At 50.3% G+C, this 27,541-nt stretch overlaps 1 protein-coding gene across 1 annotated transcript in view; it reads right to left on the bottom strand.

Moving 5' to 3' along the window:
- The window catches only part of EPHB2 (EPH receptor B2), a 209,041-nt gene that overhangs the window by 73,321 nt on the left and 108,179 nt on the right, over positions 1–27,541 (bottom strand). Inside the window, exons 4-5 of the mRNA XM_077837254.1 lie at positions 12,220–12,375; positions 9,639–9,974 (exon numbers count right to left, since the gene is read on the bottom strand). Coding sequence (XP_077693380.1) covers positions 9,639–9,974; positions 12,220–12,375 — 492 coding nt within the window. The remainder of the gene's footprint in view (positions 1–9,638; positions 9,975–12,219; positions 12,376–27,541) is intronic.

Raw genomic sequence — 27,541 nt, 5'->3', positions numbered from 1 at the left:
CGTCCCAGTGGCACATCTCTGACATACCGTCCCAGCGGCACATCACAGACACAGCATCCCCCTGGGACATCATGGACACAGCGTCTCCATGACACATGACAGACAGAGTGCCCCCATGGCAAATCACAGACACAGTGTCCCCAGAGCAAATCAGGGACACAGCGTCCCCATGGCACACCACAGACACAGCGTTCCCGAGGCACATAATAGACATAGCGTCCCTGTTTCACATCACAGACACAGCATCCCCACTGCACATCACAGATACAGCTTCTGCGCAGCACATCACGCACAGCATCTCCATGGCACATCATGGACACAGTATCCCCCATCACACCAAGGACACAGCATTACCCTCGCACATCACAGACACAATCTCCCCATGCCACATCACATACACAGCATCCCAGCAGCACATCACGGACACACCATCTCCACGGCCCATCACGGACACAGCATCCCCGCAGCCTATCACAGACACAGCATCCCCCTGGCGCATTACGGACATGGCATCCCCCAGAAATAAAAGTCCCCGCTGGACATTACGGAAACAGCATCCCCGTGGCACATCACAGATACAGCATCCCAGCAGCATATAACAGACACAGTGTTTCCAGAGCAAATCAGGGACACAGCGTCCACACGGCACACCACAAACACAGCGTTCCCGAGGCACATAATAGATGCAACCTCCCCGAGCCACATCACAGACACAGTGTCCCCGCGGCACATCACTAACACAGCGTCACGGCAGCCCATCAGAGATACAGCGTCCCCGTGGCACATCAGAGATACAGCCTCCCCGCAGTATATCACAGACACAGTATCCCCCTGGCACATCAGAGATACAGTGTCCCCGTGTCACATCACGGACACAGCGTCCTCACGGCAAATCACAGACACAGCCTCCCCATGGCACATCATGGACACAGCGTCCCATGGCACACCACAGACACAGCATCTGCACGGCACATCACGGAAACAATGTCCCAGCAGCACATCACAGACACAGTATCCCTGAGGCATATAACAGACACAGTGTCCCACAGAAATAACAGTCCCTGCTGGACGTCACAGACACAGTGTCCCCCTGGCACATCACGGACACAGCATCGCCGCAGCACATCACGGACAGAGTGTCCATATGGCACATCACGGACATTGCTTCGCCACGGCACAGCACGCTATGGACACAGCCTTCTCGCGGCACAGAATGTTCCCGTGGCACATTACAGACACAGCGTCATCTCCGCGGCAGATACCATACACAGTGTCCCCGTGGCACACGATAGACACAGAATCCCCCTGGCACATCACAGATAGAGAGTTCCCATGGCACATCACGGACACAGTGTCACCGCTGCATGTTACAGACACGGCCTCGCCGCAGCACATCACAGACAGAGTGTTCCCGTGGCACATCATGGACACAGTGTCCCCGCTGCATGTTATGGACATGGCATCGCCGCGGCACATCATAGACAGAGTGTTCCAGTGGCACATTACGAACACAGAGTCGTCACCGCGGCAAATACCGGACACAGTGTCCCTGTGGCACATGATAGCCACAGAATCCCCCTGGCACATCACAGACAGAGTGTTCCTGTGGCACATCATGGACACGGCTGTGACAGGTTCAGTCATAGAATCATAGAATCATAGAATATCAGGGTTGGAAGGGACCCCTGAAGGTCATCTAGTCCAACCCCCTGCTCGAAGCAGGACCAATTCCCAGTTAAATCATCCCAGCCAGGGCTTTGTCAAGCCTGACCTTAAAAACCTCTAAGGAAGGAGATTCTACCACCTCCCTAGGTAACGCATTCCAGTGTTTCACCACCCTCTTAGTGAAAAAGTTTTTCCTAATATCCAATCTAAACCTCCCCCACTGCAACTTGAGACCATTACTCCTCGTTCTGTCATCTGCTACCATTGAGAACAGTCTAGAGCCATCCTCTTTGGAACCCCCTTTCAGGTAGTTGAAAGCAGCTATCAAATCCCCCCTCATTCTTCTCTTCTGCAGGCTAAACAATCCCAGCTCCCTCAGCCTCTCCTCATAACTCATGTGTTCTAGACCCCTAATCATTTTTGTTGCCCTTCGCTGGACTCTCTCCAATTTCTCCACATCCTTCTTGTAGTGTGGGGCCCAAAACTGGACACAGTACTCCAGATGAGGCCTCACCAATGTCGAATAGAGGGGGACGATCACGTCCCTCGATCTGCTCGCTATGCCCCTACTTATACATCCCAAAATGCCATTGGCCTTCTTGGCAACAAGGGCACACTGCTGACTCATATCCAGCACTGCTGACTCATATCCAGTCACAGAGATCCTCTTTGGACTGTCCCCTGATGTGCTGAAATTACCTTTGACCCAGCCTTGTTGAGCCAGACACGCTAGCCTGCTGCAACACAGACCCAGGGATTGGTCCACGCCCCCAAAAGCTGCAGACTTAACTGAAAATGGCTTAGCAGGTTACCTGTCTCCAGCATCCAGACACCCAGTTGCCAATGGGATCCAAACCCCAAATAAATCTGTTTTACTCTGTATAAAGCTTATACAGGGTAAATTCATGAATTGTCTGCCCTCTATAACACCAAGAGAGAGATATGCAAGGCTGTTTGCTCCCCCAGGTATTAATCACTTACTCTGGGTTTATTAATAAAGAAAAGTGATTTTATTAAGTATAAAAAATGGGATTTAAGCGTTTTCAAGTAATAACAGACAGAACAAAGCAAGTCACAAAATTAAATAAAAAAAACATGCAAGTCTAAGCCTAATACATTAAGAAACTGATTACAGGTAATATCTCTCCCTCAAAGATGTTCCAATAAGCTTTTTTCACAGACTAGACTCCTTCCTAGTCTGGGCCCAATCCTTTCCCCTGGTATAGTCCTTGTTAGTTGCAGCAGACATCTCAGGTGGTAAGCAGGGTTTTTTTCATGACTGGCAGCCCCCTTTGTCCTGCTTCACCCCCTTTTATAGCACTGGCACAAGGTGAGAATCTTTTGTCTGTGCTTGTCCCCACCCCTGCCTCATCAATGGAAAAGTACAAGGATTAAGATGGATTCCAGTGTCATGTGACATGGCCACATGTCACTGTAAGACCCCTAGTCTCCATTCTTCCTGGGTTGGCCCACATGTACACAGTAAGGTTTGCAGGTAACTAAACCATTTACAACCAATTGTCCTAGGCAATGGGAGCCATCAAGATTCTAAACCACAATTAATGGCCCACACTTTGCATAATTACAATAGGACCTAGGAGTTATACTTCATATTTCTAGTTTCAGATATAAGAATGAAACATACATACAAATAGGAGGAAAATATTTAGTCAGTTATAACTTTTGTTATGATACCTTATAAGAGACATTTTGCATAAAGCATATTCCAGTGACATCATATTCACACTCATAAGCATATTTCTATAAAACATATGGAGTGCAACGTCACAACGGCGTCCCCACAGCACATCACGGACACAGCGTCCCCGTGGCACATAAGAGAGACACCGTCGCCGTGGCACATCACTGACACAGCATCCCTACGCTCATCAGAGATATAGCGTCCCCCTGGTACATCACAGACACAGGGTCCCTGCAGCACATCACAGACACGGCGTCCCCCCAAAATCACAGACACAGTGTCCCCATGGTACATCTTGGACACAGCGTCCCAGAGGCACATCACAGACACAGCATCCCCCTGGGACATCAGACACTGCGTCCCCATGGCCCATCATAGGTACAATGTTCCTGTGGCAAACCACAGACGCAGCGTCCTGGTGGCACATTACAGACACAGCGCCCCACAGCACATCACGGATAGAGTGAACCCATGGCACATCACAGACACATTGTCCCCCTGGCACATCATGGACATACCCTCCCCATGGCACAACACAGACACAGCGTCCCCCTGGCACATCATGGATACAGTGTCCTAATGAGACATCACAGACACGGCATCCCATCGGCATATCACAGACACAGTGTCCCGACGGCACATCATGAACACAGCACCCCCAAAAATCACAGACACAGCGTCCCCACGGTATATCACAGACACAACTCCCCTGTGGCACGTCACAGATACAGACACAGTACTCCCCTGGGACATCACGTACACAGCGTCCCCATGGTACATCATGGATATAGTGTCACCTTCTTGTCAGCTGTTTGAAATATGCCATCCTGATTATCACTACAAAAGTTTTTTTTCTCCTGCTGATAATAGCCCAACTTAGTCTCGTTACAGTTGGTATGGCAACACCCATTGTTTCATGTTCTCTGTGTACATATATCTTCCTACTGTATTTTCCACTGCACGGATCCGATGAAATGGGTTTTAGCCTACGAAAGATTATGCCCAAATAAATTTTCTAGTCTCTAAGGTGCCACAAGTACTCCTCGTTTTTTTTTAATACAGAAACAGCGTCCCCGCAGCACATCACGGACATAGCCTCCCTGCGGCACATCAAAGATACAGCATCCCCGCAGCACATCACAGACATGGCGTATCCTGGCACAGCATGGACACAGCTTCCCCATGGCACATAACAGACACATTGCCGTGGCACATCGCGGACACAGTGTCCCCCAGAAATAACAGACACCGTGTCCCCACTGCAAGTCACAGACAGAGCATCCCCAGGGCACGTACGAGACACAGCGTCCACACGGCGCATCACAGACAGAGCATCCCCGCCGCACATCATAGACACAGCATTCCTGCAGCACATCACAGACACAGCATCCCCGCCGCACATCACGGACACAGCGTCCCTGCAGCACATCACGGACACAGCAGCCCCACGGCACATCACAGACAGAGTCCCCACAGTACATTATAAACAGAATGAGACGGAGCAGCAGGGCAACCCAGCATGGGAGTTTCAGAAATGCTCGTTGAGTGGTTCTTCCCATTGCAAAGCCCCTAAGAAATCCCAGGGACATTGTGACTGTGATTTTGGTTCATCTTTCAGCAGGAAACTTGCAGACCTTCTTGAATCATTAAATATCTTTGTTTGGTCCATGTTTTTATACCTACTTGACATCTTTCTTAAGAGTAATGTGGCATGAAAATGGTGGTGAAAAGTGTGGGGTTGACAGCCGTGCATGTACACAAGAGTACCACCTGCAATCCACCCAGGGCTGGCCAGTGCAGAAGCGGCACAGGGCCATGGCTCCACCCCAGCCACTGTAGGAGAGTGAGCTCCAAGGTTCTGGGAGCCCTAAGGGGTGTTGGGGGAAGGTGCCCTCTCTTCAGCTTTCACTCCAGCGAAGAAGCAGACAGAATCTGGTCCTGGCCTTTGCAAACCTTTGCTGACAATGCAGCATCCTGTGCAAAACAGGGAACCTTGGTGGTGACAAATTTCCGGGTCCTTATAGACATCTGTGCATGCTCTTTTGGGCCCTGTGTCTTCTTAAGGCAGCTGTTCCCAAACAGTAGTCTTTGGCTCACTGGTGGTCAGCAGGAAGTTTCTGGGTGTCCTTGCAGAGTGGGGCAGGCAGGTCACATGGTGCTGACTCACTTCTTTGCTTCAATCACCAAATTGTATTAAAAGAAGCTAATTTCCTAAAGTAGCTTTTCCATGTAAACTAGTGGTGTCATTACCTCAGGGAGGTCAGGTGAGCATGAAGGGGAGGCCATCATCATCTTCATCACGGCCAATCCCGAAGGGACGTAGCCACCTTGCAGATGGATGAAGGGGAGGTGAGTCTGTTCTCCTGAAAATGGACGGGGCGGTGGGTCTGGGTGAAGGGTAAATGAGAAGGGAGGTGGATCTACACGACTGTGAGCCAGAGGGAAAGTGTTCTCAAGATAATGTCTATCTTAACATATGAGCCACACAATGGAGAGTTTTGAGTCTCTCTCTCCAGAGACTGCTGGAAAAAAAACTCTTGATGTGTCATTATTTAAACCAGGTAAATGGGATTAACTACAGGCCAGTTACTCTGACATCGATCCTGAGAAAAATCAGGGAACAGCTGATATGGGATGCAGTCAGGAAAGAATTAAGGGATAGTAACATAAGTGATGTCCATCAGCCTGGTTTTATGGAAAATACATCTCACCAAACTAACATATATTTTTTATGAGATTACAAGTTTGGTTGATAACGGTAACTGTGTTGACATAATATAAATAAACTCTGTCTACACCGTAGCTGGAAGTGGGCTTCCCAGTGCGGATAGACAGACATGAGCTAGCACATTAAAAATAGCAGGGTGGCTGCTGGCCATCTGAGTACAAACCTGCCCAGTCCCCTCTCTGTGTATTTGGATGGCTAGTCTGAGCCGCTGTCCATGCTGCTGCAATCACACGGCTATTTCTATGTGCTAGCTTGAGCTCAGCGAGTGTGTGTCTGTGTATCCACACTGGGAAGCGCTGCTGTGTAGACATACCCAACCCCCTTTGACTCTGTACCACACAACGTTCTTACTAAACAATATAACACATATCAAATGGATTGAAAATGAGCTGACCAATATATCTCCAAAAGTAACTACATGGGGAATCAGCATTGTGTTTCTACTGGAATGCTCCTACAATCTATTCTTAGCCCAATGCTATTCAATACCTTCATCAACTATCTTCAAGAAAATACAATACCACTGGTGGTCATGTTTGCAGATGACACACAGATTGGTGGCCTGGTAAACAACAGTGGGGACAGGAGAGTTATACAAACCAACCTAAATTGCTTGGGCTCATTCGAACATTGTATGTTTTAACACAGCCACACAGAAGGTCATCCATCCAGGAACAAAGAATGTAGGTCATACTTATAGAATGGGGGACTGTAGCAGAGAAAGGTCTAACATGATCCAATGGCTGGAAGCTAGACAAATTCAGACTGGAAATAAAGTGTACACTTTTAACAGTGAGAGTAATTAGCCACTGGAACAATGTACCAGGGTTGTGGCTATTTTAAAATCAAGACTGGGTGGTTTTCTGAAAGCTCTGCACTAGGAGTTATTTTGGGGAACTTGTGTGTGTTCTACAGGAGGTCAGACGAGATGATCACAATAGTCCCGGCTGGCCTTGGAATGACACCCAAGAGGGCTGAGGGGTTAAGATGGAAACCAAGAGAACATGAGCTCCCAGTGTGATTCTGTGCTCAGAACAGCACAATTCTGGGCTGAAGAACCGAGGAACACTGGGTAGGAGTAGGGCTGTGATGTTGCCAGCACACAGAGCATTGACAAGACGATTACTGGGACAGTATGTCCAATTACTTCAAAAAGGATGTTTCAAAGAAGTCCCAGAAAAGAGCTACAAGAATGATTCAAGGTCTGGAAAACCTGTCTTAAACCCTTCCTCTCTCACGATCTTCTGCAGCCACAGGTGGATCTTCAGCCACAGTTGAATTCTCGGACGTTTCTTCCAATCCCTGCCTGTGCTTTTGCTCAGCCTGGCACCCTCCCCTCTGCCCCAAAGTCAGCCTAGGACCCAGAGCATGGTTGCTTCTCTCCCACCCCTTTCTGACTCAACACCTTCCTGAGAAACAACAGGTGTCTCCCTTCTCCAAACCAGCTCCCCTGCTCCTGGGCTACCCCTTTCGCACCATGGTCACTGTGATGTCATCTCCTCCTGCGATGCCATTCCTCTGGCTCTGGTCTTCAGCCCACACCCTGCTTCCTCTGCAGGGGTGTTTCCTCCATTCCCTCTAGGGCTGTTCTCCCATCTGGGATGCTAAAGAAGCCACCATTCCTGAAGTCAGCCAGCACCATCTGCTTGCCTTCAGAGTCTCCTGGAGAAGGCTGGCTCTCCTTGTGCCATTCAAGCCACAGCAGTTTCATGGCTTTGTCTGTCCCTGCCTGGCTGCTGTGTGAGCACTGTACCACACTGCACAGCACCTGATATTATCACGTCAAGGAGTGTCAGTGAACTATCGATACCAAGGCAACAAGTGGGCTCAGTCTAGGGAAGCAATCCAACTCCCAGTCCTGCCCTCTGAGCTGCACCAGCGGGGAGCCGAAAATGACTCCAAGGCCAAAGCAACCCATGGCTGGTGGTCCTTTCTCAAGAGCTGCTGAGGCAAGAAGGAGGGAGAGCAGGTAGCTGTCATGTTCACTAGGAAAGCATTGCCCAGCCCCTGCAGGAGGTGGGGAATAGCCCGCCCTCCTCTTAGGCTCCCAGGAAAGCTGAGAACAAGCCCCAGGTGGAGACTGAGCCTGGAGCTCTCCTTGCAAAGGCAGACATGCCAACCCCTAAGCCATTCAACAGGCGTTCTTGTATCCAACCATTGCTGCCCTTGAGCCACCCTCTTCCCTCCCCCATCTCTCCTTTCCCTGCCGCAGAGTACCCTCCCTTCCCTGTGTTCCCCCCTTTCCCCTTCTTCCCAGCTCCCTGTTGTATCTTTGTAGATACAGCTTCTGTTACCAACTGCTAATGAGATACACCAAGGCTGCCAGACTAGGCTGAGTGTAAGCAAAAGAATTCAGAGCCTCTAATTACAGAGGAATTAGCGAGCAGGCAGTTACTGTTTAGCGCTAATGAATGGATACATTAAGAGAGGCATCACACAGCCTGAGAAGTGTGAGCCCCGATAATAAGGGAGTGTCAGACAAGGGAGGCACAAGAGGAGGATCCAAGGCTCTGAAAGGAGGCAACTAAAAAAACTCAATTCGCAATGTCAGCCGCCTCAGCTGCTTGTTCTGCAGAGGTGGAAAAGTTCACGATTGGGGCATTAATGTAGCGACTGCAGCGCTTAATTGCAAGGTGTGAAATCAGAGCGTTAAACAGCTTCTAAATGCGGGAGGAGCCCCTGTGAGGGAAATGGTTAGATCTCTCCTAACTAGAACAGAAATAGACACATAGCCCACATGTACACACGCTCAGAGTCCTACACAGAAAGACCCCCTGCACAGCCAAGCCGTGTGCCCGCTGTTTCTCTCCCAGCACACAGACACACCGTTCATACTCAGGCTCACACACACAGCTCAGCCATGCATACCAGCACACAGATCTGGATGCTCACGCATGTGGACGCTGACCTGGTGCCCACCCGTTGAGTTATGAGCTCAAGCCACAGTCCAACAGACCCAAACCAACCCCCTGAGCTCTGAGATCCTGGGGACTCCCGGACTCTGGCCCGAGGGAGAAAAAGGGAACTGCCCTTGGAGTAGTGCTTCTTATTAGCAATTGTCTGTGGCCATGTCCCCCTGCGACATCATCCTGCGAGAGCTGCTGGGTGCGGAACTGGCACGTCCTGTGCAGCCTCCCCCTCCCCACCAGCCCCTCTGCCTTAGCGCTCCAGCTCCGACCACTGGAACATTGGCAGCACTTGCAGAGAGGCCGGACCAGAGAGAGTGGCAATGCAAGCTCCTGCCAGGTGACGTCTACAGCCCATTATTTGGATTACTGTAGTGCCTCAGAGTCCAGGGACAGACAGGACCCCACTGTGCTAGGCCCTGTACAAACATACACAAAAGAGTCTCTTTGCTAGGACAAGGGATATTTTCCCTGTGGCCGGGGAAATGGGCTGGCACCCACCCAGGTCACTACCACCCCTCAGGTGGGACGGGCTTTTGGTCAGCAACAATGTGACCAGGAAGTGAGAGGCTCCTGACTCCCTTCCTACCCCTGAGCCTCAGCCTGGCTCAACAGCAGAGCAAGCGCAATTCCTTACCGGCCTGGTTGGTGGTGATATTGACGGAGGCAAACTGCGGGGAGAAGGGGCTCTGGTCAGTGACCCCGTTCACGGCCTGGATCTCAAAGGTGTACTGGGTGTGGGCCAGCAGGTCGCTGATGTAGATGCGGGCCTCTGTCAGGCCCAGCTGGCGTGGGGAGAACTGCACGTTGTCCCCACAGCGGGTGCAGGCACCACGCCCAGAGCCGCAGCTCTTGCAGATGATATTGTACACCAGGTCCTCGCGGCCCCCGGAGTCCCGGGGCGGGGTCCACTCCAGCATCAGCGACGTCTCATTCACACTGGAGATCACGGCCTGCGGGGCAGACGGGATGGCTGTACGGGAGAGGGAAAGAGAGAGTGAATGAGAGTCCGTGACCCCCGTCCCCATGGGGCAGGGCGCACACATGCTCATCAGCATGTTTCTGATCAGCCCAGACTGAAGGGAGATGGAAGCTGCTACCTGCCAAAACTTTGTTTCCCCTGTGCTGGCCTGGCTGCTTCGGGAACATCCATGGACTACCAGCTCCACCCCCTCCACAGAGTGATGTGCAATTCCCAGGCCCACAGCTCCAGGGCCAAGGACCCCACCCCAAGGGTGTGGGCAAATGAGCAGGAGGGGAGGCCTCAAATCCCAGAGGCCACTGTTAGCACCCCCACCCACCCTGCAGCTCAGTCACTCTCAGGGGACGTTGATTCAAATCAGCGAGCAGGAAACCTTAATTTAAATCAGTGATTTTAATCTGGTTTTGCATTTGTACTTTTTAGTTATTTTCCTAAAAATGGTTCTTTCCCACTGGCTGACATAACCATGAAAACATGCTGATTTGCAAGCAAATACAGCCTTTACACTAAAGGTGATGCTTCTTTTTGCTAACCAGGATGATACGCTGCCCTAACCACGTTTATTTACATGACGATCACTTATCATATATTGCTTCAGATTCTTTTGACATTTGTTAATAAGCTAGAAAATGGTGAATGACACATTTCTTATTTACTACATGATAACTGTTTACTCGGAGTTGTGTCAAGCTGCATTTCGTTGGAAACTGGAATTCAATTAAAAAGATACAAAATTGTTTACATTAGCGAAGTAAAACGACCTTAACTCTGCCGGATACATTCAAAAAGGAAGGTTATCAAAGTGACAATGGTCCCAGGTGGCCAGTTCCTCCTAAGGCTCAGGGTGAAAACAGCTCTGTAAATTTGCTGTTTGCCCTCCGGGGCTGGGCTTGTGGGGTGTTAACCTCTTGAAGGAATCCTCGTTAGGCTAACTGGAGGCAACATCAGCCAGAGAAGGGACTGTGCACTGTGCTCCCAAAAACGTAAATAAAAAGTGGGAAAGAAGGAAATTTTCTCCCAATAATAGAAGGAAAGATGAGAAAGTGTGAAGACAACTAGCAAATCCATCCTAGCAGGCAAAAGCTATGCACCTGCCGGAGTGGGAACAGGGCAGGACTGAAGCAGCTGTACAGGACCCTAGCATTTCATGGGATAAGCAGGACTGGGAAACTCCAGGAGCAGCTCCTGAAAAAAAACTTTCAGCACAATTCACCCTCACCATGTGCACCATCCTGAGCTGGGAGGCTGCCTGGCCCTCTGCAGCCTCGAGTGGAGATGCTTAGTGCAGTGATTAGAGCAGGGACAGGGCAACTGGGCAAGAGCAGGCAGTCACTGGCTCCGATTCCCCCAGTGCAGGAAGAGATGATGACACTGGCCTCCTTCAGGAAGCATGTTCAGCTCCAGGCAGGCAGGAGACGTGCACTGTCCTAATGGGATTTGCTGGACTGAGTTTTTTTGCATTAAGTCATTTAACCTGAGAAACTTTCACCAAAGAGTTTCTAACGTGGTTCCTTCATAGACCCCTCATCAGGAACCCAAAACCTATCCCTAATCACAACCCAACCCAAACACAATGCTAGCTCGAACTACAGCCTAGCCCTCACCCAACGCTAACCCTAACCAGAGCCTAGCCCTAACCCAGCGCTAAACCTAACTACAGCCTAGCCCTCACCCAACACTAACCCTAACTATAGACCTGCCCTAACCCAATGCTAACCCTAACCAGAGCCTAGCCCTAACCCTAAATACAACATATTCCTAAACAAACAGTAACCCTAATTCTAACTCTAACTATAAACTAGCCCGAACCCACCACTAACAATAACACTAGCCCGAACTGTAACCTACCCCTAACTCTAACTACAACCTCAACTTAAGGCTGACACTATTTTTAACCCCAAACTTAGGGCTAACATTGAACCAAACCCTAACTCCAACCAACTCCCGCTGCTTGAGAGCTCCAGGCATTGTAGCCCCTAATGAGATGAAGATATCTGTGCCACCTGCCCATCTGATCCCACTGGAGTCAGCAGCCTTGACTACAGTCTCCAGAGACAGTCCCTGACGGCACCAATACCTTCATATGCAGCCACGGGGGGGATGTGCAGCTCCAGTCTGGGACAATTTGTTAGACACCAACAGGCAATTTGAAATAGTTTCATCCCTGCTTCAGGGTCTGTACCATCCCATGGCCTTTCCCCGCTCCCCTCTCCCGTCTAGCCGGGTGGTTACGTACTGGTGCATGGCATATCCAGGGGGTCGGAGTCTGCCCGGTAATATCCATTTCGGCACACACAGTTGGTGGCCCCTTCCGAAGTAGTCCTGCTGTTAATTGGGCAATGAACACACCCTTCGTCCCCTTGGCTGGCCTTGAACGTCCCTGATGGGCAGCCTGGAAAAGAAGTGAGAACAACAGGTGGTGAGAGGAAAGCCCAGTGGGGTGGGGAGATAGGCAGGGAGGGGGCTGCCTGGCTTCTACTGGAGCTGCTGGACAACACCATTCAGGGGATTTCAGGGTCCAAAGCCAAAATCTGACAATTTAAAACAAGCAAACGAGCAGCAGAAGCAGCAGCTGGTTTGAACGTTTCCAGGAACCAGGCACGGCTGCTCTGTCAGACCGTGAAGACAAAGTGCCTGCTAGCCAGAGAGAAGTCCCTACCTATGATTACAGGACAGGCTCCCAGTTACTCGGCAGTATGATTAGAACTTTAAAAAGGAGCTGACTCCATAACTCCATCTCCTTGCTTCTGCCCATTATGCCATTGTTGATGCCTGGATGTTGCAGTTATGTTCCGTGACGCCCCCAGCTGAGACCTGAACCTGCAGATCCCAAGGCAAGAGTTCTCCCACTGGAACTAAAGGAGATGCACTAGGAGTGGTGACGGCCTTGTGTCAGGTCTCCAGCCCCTAATGGGAGGAGTGTTACAATGGTTCCTGGGAATGCATGGTGGGCTGAAGGTTGAGGACCGGGATGTGAATTATGGCAAATAATAGTTGTGATGGAAATCGAGAAATTACTGCCAAGTGTCTTATCCAACAAAAAGCCCTTGTAGGTCATGGAACCCCACTGGTTGATTCCTGCACCCCTGGCCCCAGGCTCCTAAATGTGGACTGTAGTGGTCTGTCTGTATTGCTCTCCGCATCCACTGCTGATTGTATGTTGTTAACTTGTTGTGTAGCAAGGGGGATGGCAGACGCTGTGTGCAGTGAAATACAGTAAATAAAACCATTTCCCATTTCACTTTATCAGAGCGAATTCTTGAAATCAATGATTTCTACAGAACATCTCCTTCCACTCTGCCAAGGGTTGGAAGGGTGAGAAAAAACAGCCTGAGAAGGAGGTTACAGCCTGGGACTGGTCAGAAATTTTCTGTCACAACATTCTTTCTGCAGAAAATTGTGGAAAAAGGTTTTGTGAAAGGTTTCTGCTTTCATCAAAAAATTTCTATTTTCATCAGCAAACCAACCAACCCTCCCTCCCTCCCCCCCCGCAATGTTTGGGTTTCAACAATTTTCAGCCAAAAATTTTCAGTTTTCATTTTTTTTGACAAAAAGTCAAAGTTTTCCACAGAAAACGAACCCCTTTCCCAGTGATCTCTGTTACCAACCCCCTTCTCTTCACTCGTCTGAGCATCGCCAGTGAGAAGCTGCTTCTCCTTCCATGCTCTTGGATCTTCACACACTCCCAAACCCCCTAGTGCAGCAGCTCCACTGCTGATCCAACTTCCAGCACACATTTGACTGCAAACCCATCACTGAGAGGGCTGAGCTGTGGGGAGCAGGGATGGCCAAGCAGCTCTCAGTGAAATGGAGGAGCAATGCCTGCTCCATAGCTAAGGCTGCTGCAGAGTTTCTGTTTTTAGCCCCATTTTGAAGCTGCAATCAACATGCGGAGTTCGATCAGTCTGAAATTCCAGGGCCAGGGTAGTTTGTGGTGGAAATGTGTGATCATCTGATCAAAGACTTCCCGAGATACAGGCCCCTTCCCCTACAGACAGTATGCAAAGGGCAGTATCCACAGGAGACCCAGGCCACTGACTGAGCCTGCTGAAATCTAGTCCAGCTCTGAAAGCTGAAAACGAAAACATTCCTGGAGGTTGGGTCTGGCTCTGTGGTGAAGGCAAAGGGCCCATTCCAAGTCCTGGCTGGCTCCCGGCTGCACAGAGCCAGCTCTCCCACCCCCAAATGCCCTGGTACTTAGGGGAGGAGCACCAGCGGTGGTAAGGAACCCCCCACCTCCCTTGTAATGATTCGAGCAAGCAGCAGGTGAGCCAAGAAACCGAGAGGTGGCAGAGAACAGACAGGGTGGACAGTGCCCTGTGGGCAGGTCTCACCTTATCTACCACAACACAGGAGCAACACAAGTTGCCTCTGCCCCATCCCAGATCCCTAGAAAGGGGGGAACCAAGGCTCCAAACACAGTTTTGCTGCCTCAGACTCTCCTGGGTTCTCCTCCCAGGCTAGACCCTGCCTCACGGTGTGACCTTGGACAAGCCTCTGCCCCTCCCTGCCTCAGTTTCCCCATCTGTACCATAAGCCCAGCACTCAGAGAAGCTGAGTGAAGACTGCGGAGAACTTCAAAAAGATCTCACAAAACTAAGTGATTGGGCAACAAAACGGCAAATGAAATTTAATGTGGATAAATGTAAAGTAATGCACACTGGAAAAAAAAACCCAGTTATACATACAATATGATGGGGGCTAATTTAGCTACAGCTAATCAGGAGAAAGATCTTGGAGTCATCGTGGATAGTTCTCTGAAGACGTCCATGCAGTGTGCAGTGGCAGTCAAAAAGGCAAAAAGGATGTGAGGAATCATTAAAAAAGGGATAGAGAATAAGATGGAGAATATTTTATCGTCCTTATATAAATCCATGGTACACCCACATCTTGCATACTGGGTACAGATGTGGTCCCCTCATCTCAAAAAAGATATACTGGCATTAGAAAAGGTTCAGAAAAGGACTAAACTGCAACTAAAATGATTAGGGGTTTAGAACAGGTCCCATATGAGGAGAGATTAAAGAGGCCAGGACTTTTCAGCTTGGAAAAGAGGAGACTGAGGGGGGATATGATAGAGGTCTATAAAATCATGAGTGGTGTGGAGAAAGTGAATAAGGAAAAGTTATTTACTTGTTCCCATAATATAAGAACTAGGGGCCATCAAATGAAATTAATGGGTAGAAGGTTTAAAACAAATAAAAGGAAGTTCTTCTCTCAGTGCACAGTCAACCTGTGGAACTCCTTGCCCGAGGAGATTGTGAAGGCTGGGACTGTAACAGGGCTTAAAAGAGAACTGGATAAATTCATGGAGGTTAAGTCCATTAACGGCTATGAGCAAGGATGGGTAAGGAATGGTGTCCCTAGCCTCTGTTTGTCAGAGGGTGGAGATGGATGGCAGGAGAGAGATCACTAGATCATTACCTGTTAGGTTCACTCCCTCTGGGGCACCTGGCATTGGCCACTGTCGGCAGACAGGATACTGGGCTGGATGGACTCTTGGTCTGATCCAGTATGGCCATTCTTATGTTCTTATGTTCAAAGTGCTATGCAAAAGCAACCTGGCCTACCTGCAACACACCTCCTGGGCTCTGACTTCTGGAAAAGAGGGAGCTGCACCCTCCCCTGGTTGGCTGAGCTCAGAAATGGCCAGGTTGACAGCTCTGCCCTGCACCAGCTAACCCTGCTGGATGACTCACAAGCCCAGATGCCTTCCGCCCCTCAACTGCTAAGCCACGAAGCTGGTAGCTCCCCAGGCCATAAAGATCATGCAGCTGAGTCATTTGCATCCTGTATGAAGTCCCGGGTATCACATAATGTTGCTAATCTTCACGAACAAGCCGTCATGGAATGGTTCCTGCATGTGCCTTGCGATGCGGCCCAGACGGGCAGCTCGGCACATCACTGCCTCAAGAGGAGAGCATCAAAGCCCATCTCGCTGGGCTTGGAGTGAGGATTAATTGTACCTGTTATGAAAAGGAGGCCAAAACCTGGGAGGTGCTGAGCCCCAGCAAGCCCCATGAGCCCCAGGGAGAGAGACTGGGCACCCTGGCTCCAGGGGGGGAGGCAGGGGCTCAGCACCTATCCGCCTGTAACCCAGCAGCTGCACTGGTTAGTTTAAATGTGTCCTCATTCTGTGCTGGTTCCTAGGCACAATCTCCACAGGCAGCCCCTGTGGCAGCCACTGCACAGGGAATGGGAAACTCACCTCCCATCGCTGCAGACCTGCTCCTCCAAATCCCCTCGCTCAGAACCTGAGGCTGCAAGGGTGAGATCTCTGTGCCCCTCTCCACCTCAGCACTGTCTGCCCTATCTGGATGGGGAGGGGAAAAGCTGCCCCCCTCCCTTCAGTCTCCCCCTCCTCTCATTGTCATGGGGTGCCATCACAGCCAGCACCGCCTGGGCCTTGCTGTGGGAATGAAGAGGGGGCACAGAGGCTGCAGACCCCAGAGTAAGTCCCGTGTGTGGTGGATGGAGACCGGTCACCCCAAGCTCCCTGCGCTGAGCAGGATCTGTGGTGGTGGGAGACAGATGAGGATGTTCCTGTGAGAAGCTCCCTCAGTGACGGGGAAGGCGGGAGCAAAGTTTGTGCCTAGACACCAGAATGGAGCGGGGGAAAAGCGAATGGTTGCAGCACAGAGGGCTCCAAAGGCAGAACCGATTTATTTCTCAAAACCCCTGTTAGCCAGGGAAAGGGGGAGAAATTACCCTGCCGGGAGGGGCTCTGACCTGCCTGCTGGGGCTGCAATAGCTCACAGTCTTCAGTGCGCTAATTCCAGTGCCACCCCGAGGCTAGTCATTGGGGCCCGCTCCTTTCATCCCCCCGTTGCAGTGCATGGCAGCGGCTGGATGCATGGGGGGCACGGAACGGTGGCCGTTTGCTGACAGGGCCGGCTCCGCTGACACAGGGATGGCCAGGGCCCGGCTTTCGGTTCTTGGCGCTCCCTCCCCGGCTGGGAGCGGTGCGCACTCTGAAAAGCAGAGTCAGCAGGGGACAAGGGGAGGGGGCCGCTGGCCAGGCAGCATCAGGCGTGGGAGAACACACTCTTCTTCCGAAGCTGCTCCCGCTCCTGCCAAGCCGGCTCCATAGCGTGCGCCGGCCCCCAGGGGGCAGGCAGCCTTCAGGAACTCCAGTGCCGGCTCCGGCCACTGTGCCTGCTAATGCATGAGACCCGCCGGGGGTGGCCCCAGCCTGGGGGCACATGATGCGTGTGATGGGAGCAGGTGTAAACTAACAGGTGCTGGGACTCCCAGGGAGAATCCTCCAAGGATTTATTGACTCCTTTAGCACCAGCCTAGTGAGCACCTCTCCTGGGGCTGCCTCCAATCTCTCTCTGTCCTGGCTCGGGGAGAGCAGAGCTGCTTGGGAAGGGAGATTCTTGCTCAGTGTTCAGCGGGGGCTTCTGCCAGGCCCCAGCAGCCTCTCCCTTCCCCTTGGCGATGGAGAACTCTGGGCAGTTCACACAGCTGGGCCTGGACAGAGCTGGGTGGAAAACAGGGTTCTGCAGCTTCTTCCTCCTGCCACCTGCCCTGCGGCTTCCCTGGTACCAGCTCCCTCCTCTCCTGGTACGCATGGTACGCATCTCCCGCCCCAAGGCTGCGTCGGAACAGGCTGGCTGGTGCGCGCGGTTTGCTGGCTGGACTCACAGGAGAGAGAGATCAGAAATGCTTTGTTAGATCCCATCTAGGAGATACCACAGCTAGCATCATCCCTGCGGTCTACATACCAGCTGTGGGGCTGCCCCCTGCCGTCTGTACCCCAGCCCTAGGGCTGCCCTGTCCCCTGCCGTCTGTACCCCAGCCGTGGGGCTGCCCCGTCCCCTGCCGTCTACACTCAATGGGTGGGTTGGGCTGTTCCCTGCAGCATAGGCTGCATAGGTCCAGCTCTTTTCCCACCCAGTCCTTGGGAGTTGATGTTGCAGGCCCAGCACCAGCCAATGCTTATCAAGGGCCAGAAATTGTTTTCAGAAGTGCCTACTGTGTGCAGAGCCGTCCCGTGTTAACCAGCGGCGCAGCGGCAGACCAGAGACTCGCCACAGGAATTATAAACAGTAGCAGAATACTGATGCAGAAACCCAATTTTACTGTTTAAATCCAAGATTTTGCAGGGGTTTAATGGACCCTTGGCACGTTGGTTGTTTTTTAAATAGCAACATTTAGGGGCTCCAGCATCCGCCCCTGGCTCCTAGGACCTGTCCTGCCTGCTTCCTGCACAGACCCCATCTCCCAAGCCAGGGAAAGTCGCTGGTGTGTGCGCCCTGGGCCAGTGCACCAGGCTCAGAGGGAACCGAGGCTCCTGCCACCAGCTTCCATCCCCTTCCATTCGAATGGCAGAGCCTTTGAGTTGCAGCCTCTGATCTCCAGGAGGGCCTGGCCATGTTGGTTCAAACCAGCCCCTTGAGTTAATCCCGTGAGCTGCACGGAGACCGAGGGAAGCCTTGAGAGTGTCTCTTGAAAACCGCTCAAACACAGGCCTCCGGAGCTTCCCTCCCCGCAGATCACTTCTGCAAACAGCTCATGTCAAGCAGCTCTCCCGGGGAGAAAAGCTTCCAAAATGGCAGCCCTAGCCCCGCATTCATGGCTCTAAGGAAGGGCTCTCCTCTGCCTTGTTTGCCTGCCTTTGTTTCTCCAGACAGGCCCTTTGCTGCACAAGAGAGGCTGTTCTCACTGTCTGACACAAAGCAGCCAGCCCCGGCTCTGTCAATTAAGTTTAACAGAGACCCTTTAATATCCTCCAGCCTTATCTCTCAGCTGCCCTCCTCACCTCTCCGTACGGAGGGGGAAGGGCAGAGGGCCACTGCAGCCTGATCCTGCCAGTGCCCAGCACCTGACAATGCCATTGACTAGGAGGCACCACGCTGGGCAAGCCCAGCACCCGTAGGGTGCAGAGACTGGGGATTAAATCAGGATCAGCCCTCCCTTGCCTCACTGTCTTTCAGTGCCTCGCATGCGCCATGGAACGCTCCCATTGTCTCTCTCCCGTGTCTCCTGCACTCACTCTCGCCTCATGCTTTCCTGCTGAAAGCTAATCCCCGGAGCTGCACTGGGGACGCACAATTCCTCACCAACGTGAATTCCTAATTACAACAGGCACCTCAGCTCCACTCCCTGCACCCTCATTTCTTAGCAGACAAATGCCCTTCACTAGCAGGAGAGGCTGTGCCTGGGAACAAGAATGTGCCTCATAGGATCATAAGCTGATAGGAATAGCCAGGCTGGTGCCGAGCTCGGCTCATCCAGCTCAGTCTTCCATCACCAACACTGCATGATGCCAGCTGCCCCAGAGGATGGGGCAAATCCATCTTGCCTCCTGACCCCAAGAATCAGAGGCTGGCTCGTGCAGCAGGGTTTCTCGCCTTCCAAAACCCGTCATTATTGTTAGCATTTACTGTTATAACTGCAAATAGCTGTAATCTGCACAAGTGTCTAATGCAGTTTTGAATCCTGCTAAACTCTGGGCCGCAATGACATCTGGTGGCAATGAGTTCCACAGGGCAATTGTGCTGTGTGAAAAGTATTCTCTTTGACCAGGTCTGAATTTGCCACCTTTCCATTTCACTGCATGTCCCCTAGTTCTCATGCTATGGGACAGGGAGACTTTGTGGGGGGAGGGATAGCTCAGTGATTTGAGCATTGGCCTGCTAAACCCAGGGTTCTGAGTTCAATCCTTGAGGAGGCCATTTAGGGATCTGGGGCAAAAACTGGGGATTGGTCCTGCTTTGAGCAGAGGGTTGGACTAGATGACCTTCCGAGATGACCTTCCAACCCTGATATTCTATGACTATAAATTCCTGATGACCATCTCTAGACCAGACATTATTTTCTACTCTTTTATCAGATCAGTTCTTATCACTTTTAAGGTAACAATCCAAACCTTTTCAATCTCTCTTCACATGGGAGTTTTTCCAGGCCCTCATCACTCATCTCAGCAATCCTCTCTAATTCTGCTGTCCGGAGTGACGGGGACTGCACATAGCATTCCAGCGAGGCATATTCCAGCACTTGACATAGATTCCTATGACAGGTTTCAGAGTAACAGCCGTGTTAGTCTGTATTTGCAAAAAGAAAAGGAGGACTTGTGGCACCTTAGAGACTAACCAATTTATTTGAGCATAAGCTTTCGTGAGCTACAGCTCACTTCATCGTATGCATCTGATGAAGTGAGCTGTAGCTCACGAAAGCTTATGCTCAAATAAATTGGTTAGTCTCTAAGGTGCCACAAGTCCTCCTTTTCTTTTTATAGTTTCCTATATTATCCTCCATTTTATTCCTCCCACTTTCTAATGTCTTGTTGCTCTTTTGCCAACAGCTGCATACTGAGCAGAGCTCTTCATGGAGCTGCCCGCAATCACGCCCCGATCATTTCCCTGAGCTAACACTGTTCATTCAGAACCCAGAGAGCTGTAGGAGTAGTTCACATTGTTCCCTCCAGCGTGCACTTACCAACACTGACCTTTCTCTGCCATAGTGTTGCCCCTTCCCCTAGCTTGGTTAGGTCCTTGGTTAGCAGAGGTTCTCAAACTGGGGGTCAGGACCCCTTGGGGTTGTGAGGTTATTACACGGGGAGTCGCGAGCTTAACCTAAATAATTTTCTATCATCTGCAAATTTTGCCTGCTCCTTCCTCACCCTTTTTTCAATACCCTCACAACTTGGCTTAGTTTCTTTAGTAGCCTCTGGTGAGGGACCTTGACAAAGGCCTTTGGAAAGTCCACCCAGCTCTCCTGTAGTCATTACTGCACAGACACGTTTGAAGAGTTCTATCCAGCTGAGCCTTTTACTTGATGCAAATACAAGTGATCCCATCCCCCCTTGGAGGGCTGAGGGCTGGGAGTGGGGAGGGGGTCTCTGACTGGGATCTCCCACTCCCCCCATGCTTCTGCAGACGCAAGTTGGGCGACATGAAGGAGCAACACAATCCAGAGGCTGTGTGGAGGTGGCCTGACACCCTTGCACCAAGAGCTTTGCAGTTCAACTGCCTCCATTAGCTGTGGCCTTGGCAATGCAAGAGAGCCATGTCCCAGTTCCCTGGGGCCTGGGTGTACACGTCTGCCTAAGCTGCTGGGATTGTCAGGATGCCCATTCGTGGCTGAGAAAGCCACATCCAGCAGTGGGCAGGCTGGGTCCTGCAGTCAGCTTAATTTGCCCTTTCACCATCCACATCCACACCAGGGGGAACTTGGCTCAGAGGCAGGGTGGGGATCTCTGCAGAGATGGGTCCCCGCTACCCAGTTCAGGCCCAGATCTGAACACTCCCAAGGCACCGGGTGCTGGGGAAGAAGGGGGAGTACTGAGCGCACCTCAAGAGCCCAGTGAGATTTCTGCTTTATACCCAGATTGACATGTGACAACCACGCACCCGCCCTCCCCATCCATCTGCACTAGGGAAGGCAGGTTTTTGAGGTTACATGGGGCAGCAACTTGGTCCTCCTGCAAATCTAACCTTGCCAGCCTGGGTAATGTAAAGTGGTTCAGGGTTCCTCCCGCCACCGCATTGGACACCTGCTGTGAAATCCCTGGAGTAAGTGGGAGTTCTGCCATTCACGTCCCCGCGGTCAGGATTGCACTCAGCACAGGTGCCCACCTGGCAGTGTCCCCGAGTTGTTCTATATGCAGACACACCTGTGGCACATACAGAACAGCTGGAGAGTGGCATCTCTCACAAGAATATACTGCCTCTATCTGCACTTGTGCATCTCCAGGTGGTCCTGTCCTGCACTCACTCTCTCAGGCGCCTTGGAACTAGCAGCAGGGTGGCAGACAAGTGACAGAGCCAGGGCTTTCAGCTGCCACTGAAGGGTGGCCGGCAGTGTCGTGGGACCGTGCAGAGGGAACTGGCTGGATGAGTGTGGCTGTAACACCACTGCTTCCATCAACACTAGCACCAACATGAGTCCCAGGGAACTGGTGGGTGTGAGGGCACTGCCGGGGGCTGGTGCAACTGGGAGCACTTGGAAACCTTCGAGTGTGCACACGTGTGCTTCTCAGGCCACACACATGCCTGAGCCAGTCCTGGGAACACCAGCACTCTCCAGGGTCAGCAGGGCTACAGTGAGCTGGTGGGTCTCTGGTGCCAGCCCTTCGCTCTAACCACTAAACCACACACTTGCCACGCTTCCTGAGAGAGGCTAAGTGAGCCGTTCCTGCCTGTTTCCACCCATTCCTCCAGTTTCCTCCCCAATAAGCAAGCCCAGAACTTTTTAAAAACCAGCCTGCAGCATTACCTTGTGTGTAAGCGACACCAGGAATCCCACTGCCAGGTGCTGTCCCTGCCAGCCACACCGACAGCAGTGCATGGACAAGCTGAGAGGAACCCAAGGTTAAACGAGATTAACTGAAGGGAAATGTGGAGATCAACCAGCTTCTTTAATGTGGATTAAAGAGCTGTCATTAAAAGAGGAAAAATCCACAATGCAAATACTTGCAGTTTAACCCAGTGATTCTCCACAGGACAGAAACAGAAGCTGATCCTTCAGGACACTGGAGAGCATCCTGCAGTTTGCTAATAGGAGTTTTAACAGGATCCCTAGATTCAGGCTCCTTCGCTGCTGTTCATAATATTACCCCTTTTTGACCAGACCAGTGAGTCAAAGTTCAGGGCCCTGGGGATGTTCCACCTGGAAGCAGAAATTGATGCAGTCTGATATTTTCTTTGATGCAATCTTGTTTATTTACAAGGAGTGTACAAAGACCTGTGTCTCCGAACACACAAGGAACGAAGAACAAAAGGAGCAATTTCTTAGCTTACATCCCCAGGCCTCTTTAGCCAACACCAGACCCAAACGCTCTCCCTCTAGCTTTTCCCAGGGTCACACTGCAATTTCAGCGTCTTGGCTTTCACATACATACACACACGCACACACCTGCCCAAAATGATGTTCAGCCAAAAGCTCCTGGTCAGTTTCATACACTGCTTATGCTTACAGTTATCTTAACTGAAGGGTGAGTTCACACCTATCAATCTCAATGGGGTTTTCTCTCAACCCTGAACAGCGTTTCACCCAGCTCATAACAATAATAATAATACCTGGCACTTCCAAAGCACCTTTCATCCCAGGATCTCAAATCCGTAATAAACCAAGACTAGTAGATCTCCTCGTCAGGCAGGCGTTTCTACTCCAGTGTTGTGGGTAGAGGAACTGAGGTGCAAAGGGAGCACGTGACTTGCCCAGTGCCAGCCTGTGACAGAGCCAGGAAGAGAAGCCAGGATATCTGACCCCTAGTTTCGTGCATTAGCTGTAAGAACAGGCCTCCGCTCCAAAGCTGGCACTCCCGGACTCAGTTACTACCTCTGGAAAGTTTCTGATACAAGCTGTTTCCTTTCCCAATAGGCTTCCACATGTTCCATGCTCTGTTTCAGGTCTATCCATTTCAGATGTACGGAGCTAACAGCATGTACTGGTTAGTTCCTGGTTGGTCTCACAGGCCAGGCCCTGACTGCTCTGTAAAACACTGGTCAGAACACGGGTTCACTGCACAGATGGGGTGCCGTGTGTAAGGGCACAGCTGGGTGATGAGAACGGTAGGCATTAGCGCGGACAGAACCCTAGTAGGCCCCATCTAGTCCTTCCCCTCCAGTGGCCAGGGCAGAGTGCTGTCTGCTTTTTATGTTCACCCCAGCAGGGCTGGCCTCCCCTCCGGCCCATGGCCTCTGGTGTGATCCTGAAATGGAATATTTAAGGAAAATGCAGACTTGGTATTTACTGGGCATGGCAGGCTCAGGGATGACATCACTGAGAACCATTCAGAACCCGCCCCCCACCCCCATTTGACCACAATGTCCATGTCCCTGTAGCATTGCCTGTCATGGCTCGCAAGCCTTAACCCTGGGCTGTGAACCCTCTCCCACGTCCAGCTCTCCTGCTCTGCTGGGCTCAAAAGGTCATTGCTCTGCAAACATGGCTCAGAAGTTCAAGCATCTGGCGAGACTGCCCCACTTGTGGGAAAGGCATACCTGTGAGTGTGCATCGTGACCCCCCCGCAGCCAGCACGGAGGCCTGTGCACAGCCGCTCCAGGGGAGGGGATTAGGGGGTCAGTAAGAAGCATGCATGGAATTCTTTCCCTGCTCAGCAAGCCCAGTTAAACCAACACGGCTGCTTATGGGACTCACCTTACCAGCCCTGAAAGAGAAATAACAGGCTTTCTGCCAAAGCCCCAGCCCTGAGTACACAGGGACGCGGAACCGCTCCCACATGTCACACAAAACACACACAGCACACACTGACCGGACCTGAGGCTTCTACTGAAAACTACTGATGAGCAAATGGAATGGGGGTCGCCTGGTCCGAGATGTCCGCCCCGTCAAACTGAGGCCTTAAGCTGCTGTAAGTTACATCACTCCCCACGCCCCCAGCGATGTAACTTACATTGACTTAACGTGTCTACCCCGCACTGTCGGTGGGAACGCGCTCTCCCTCTCGTTGAGGTGGAGTAATTACACCAATGGGAGAGCACTCTCCCATCCACGAAGCGCGTCTTCACCAGACCTGCTAAAGCAACGCTGCTGCATCGATCGCAGTGGTAGTGATGACAAGCCCTGAGACTCTCCATTATCACAACCATCCCGCAATGTGGGTGCCCTACGTATTCTGCAGGAGGCACTATGCAGTCTCCAGATGAGGGTGAAGGGCTGTGTGACCCTGTCTCAGCACTACATTAACCACATGTTAGCCAGCTGAAATACCCACAAAAGCCCAAATCCTCAAGTGATGTAAACTGGCACCGCTCCCTGGAGCTCTGCTGATTTACACCATCGCCCCATCCCGAGAGGAGCTGTGCCCAGTTATATCACCTAAACCTCACACCATAACTTACTAGCAAATGCATCATAAGAACGTAAGAGCGGCCACACTGGGTCAGACCAAGGGTCCATCAAGCCCAGTATCCTGTCTTCTGACAGTGGCCAACGGCAGGTGCCCCAAAGGGAATGAACAGACAGGTAATCATCAAGTGATCCATCCCCCGGCCCCCATTCCCAGCTTCTGGCAAACACCATTCCTGCCCATCCTGGCTAATAGTATTCTCCATGAATCTATCTAGCTCCCTTTTGAACCTTTCAGAGTAGCAGTCCTGTTAGTCTGTATTCGCAAAAAGAAAAGGAGGACTTCTGGCACCTTAGAGACTAACCAATTTATTTGAGCATAAGCTTTCATGAGCTACAGCTCACGAAATGCATCCGATGAAGTGAGCTGTAGCTCACGAAAGCTTATGCTCAAATAAATTGGTTAGTCTCTAAGACGCCACAAGTACTCCTTTTCTTTTGAACCTTGTTATAGTATTGGCCTTCACAACACCCTCTGGCAAGGAGTTCCGGAGGTTGACAGTACATTGCATGAAAAAATACTTTCTTGTGTTTAAAGAAAAGGAGTACTTGTGGCACCTTAGAGACTAACACATTTATCTGAGCATAAGCTTTCGTGAGCTACAGCTCACTTCACTGGATGCACACAGTGGAAAATACAGTGGGGAGATTTTATATACACAGAGAACATAAAACAATGGGTGTTACCATACACCATGTCAAGGTTCCTTCCCCATTCTGAACTCTAGGGTACAGATGTGGGGACCTGCATGAAAGACCCCCTAAGCTTATTTCTACCAGCTTAGGTTAAAAACTTCCCCAAGGTACAAACTTTGCCTTGTCCTTGAACCCTATGCTGCCACCACCAAGCGTGTTAACAAAGAACAGGGAAAGAGCCCACTTGGAGACGTCTTCCCCCATAATATCCCCCCAAGCACTACACCTCCTTTCCTGGGGAAGGCTTGATAAAAATCATAAAATCGTCACCAATTTGTACAGATGAACACAGACCCAAACCCTTGGATCTTAAGAACAATGAAAAATCAATCAGGTTCTTAAAAGAAGAATTTTTATTAAAGAAAAGGTAAAAGGATCACCTCTGTAAAATCAGGATGGTAAATACCTGACAGATATCAGATTCAAAACATAGAGAATCCCTCTAGGCAAAACCTTAAGTTACAAAAAGACACAAAAACAGGAATATACATTCTATCCAGCACAGCTTATTTTACCAGCCATTAAACAAAAGGAAATCTAACACATTTCTAGCTAGATTATTTACTAACTAAGAGTTGTATGGTTTGTAAATTGTGTTTGTTTTAAACCTGCTACCTATTAATTTTATTTGGTGGCCCCTTGTTTTTGTCTTATGAGAAGGAGTAAATAACACTTCCTTATTTACTTTCTCTATACCACTCATGATTTTATAGCCCTCTATCATGTTCCCCCCTTAGTTGCCTCTTTTCCAAGCTGAAAAGTCCCACCCAGTCTTCTTAATCTCTCCTCATATGGAAGCCGTTCCATACCCCTAATACTTTTTGTTGCCCTTTTCTGAACCTTTTCCAATTCCAATATATCTTTTTTGAGATGGGGCGAACGCTTCTGCACGCAATATTCAAGATGTGGGCGTACCATGGATTTATATAGCGGCAACATGCTATTTTCTGTCTTATTATCTATCCCTTTCTTAATGATTCCCAACATTCTGTTCACTTTTTTGACTGCCGCTTCACATTGAATGGATGATTTCAGAGAACTCTCCACAATGACTCCAAGATCTCTTTCTTGAGTGGTAACAGCTAATTTAGACCCGATCATTGTATATTTATAGTTAGGATTATGTTTTCCAATGTGCATTACTTTGCATTTATCAACATTAAATTTCATCTGCCATTTTGTTGCCCAGTCACCCAATTTTGTGAGATCCTTTTGTAGCTCTTCGCAGTCTGCCTGGGACTTAACTATCTTCAGTAGTTTTGCATCATCTGCAAATTTTGCTACCTCACTGTTTACCCCTTTTTCCAGATTGTTTATGAATATGTTAAATAGGACTGGGCCCAGTACAGATCCCTGGGTGATACCACGGTTCACCTCTCTCCATTCTGAAAACTGACCATTTATTCCTACCCTTTGTTTCCTACCTTTTAACCAGTTACCAATCCATGAGAGAACCTTCTCTCTTATCCCATGACTGCTTATTTTGCTTAAGAGCCTTTGGTGAGGGACCTTGTCAAAGGCTTTCTGAAAATCTACATACACTATATCCCCTGGATCTCCTTTGTCCGCATGCTGGTTGACCCCCTCAAAGAATTCTAGTAGCATCAATCGAGCATGTTCTGTTTCTTCAGCCTCTCAAGATAGAGGATGGACTCATCTGTTCCCCAGTTACTGGTTGCAAAAGTTTTGCTTTTTGTGTCTGACAGATTCCCTACAATATAAGGGATGATTTTTTTTTATTTATTTATTTTTTTTTTGGTACTTCAAAAAAGATTTAAAAGGGCAAACAGCATCTTGATTTTAAGTTTTTAAAAGGATTGAAAAGTTGAGAGATGACATTCTTACAGGGTGGGTTATTTGGACAGTAAGTGCTCTGTGTCCAACTCGCCTCCAGAAGAATTTAGGACTTTCATATTTTGTTTCTTTGTTTGGTCTTGTTTAAATGTTTCCCGAAGCTCCTCTCCTAAAAGCTGTGTCTCCTTGGGCTGGGATGTTAACCATTAAGGAAATGACTCCCAACCTTTTAATGTACTGAAAAGAAG

Source organism: Eretmochelys imbricata, chromosome 18, assembly GCF_965152235.1.
Source record: "Eretmochelys imbricata isolate rEreImb1 chromosome 18, rEreImb1.hap1, whole genome shotgun sequence".
NCBI classification, from domain to species: Eukaryota; Metazoa; Chordata; order Testudines; family Cheloniidae; genus Eretmochelys; species Eretmochelys imbricata.
The sequence above is the reverse complement of the archived record's forward strand: the minus strand, read 5'-3'. Positions and strand labels throughout refer to the sequence as shown.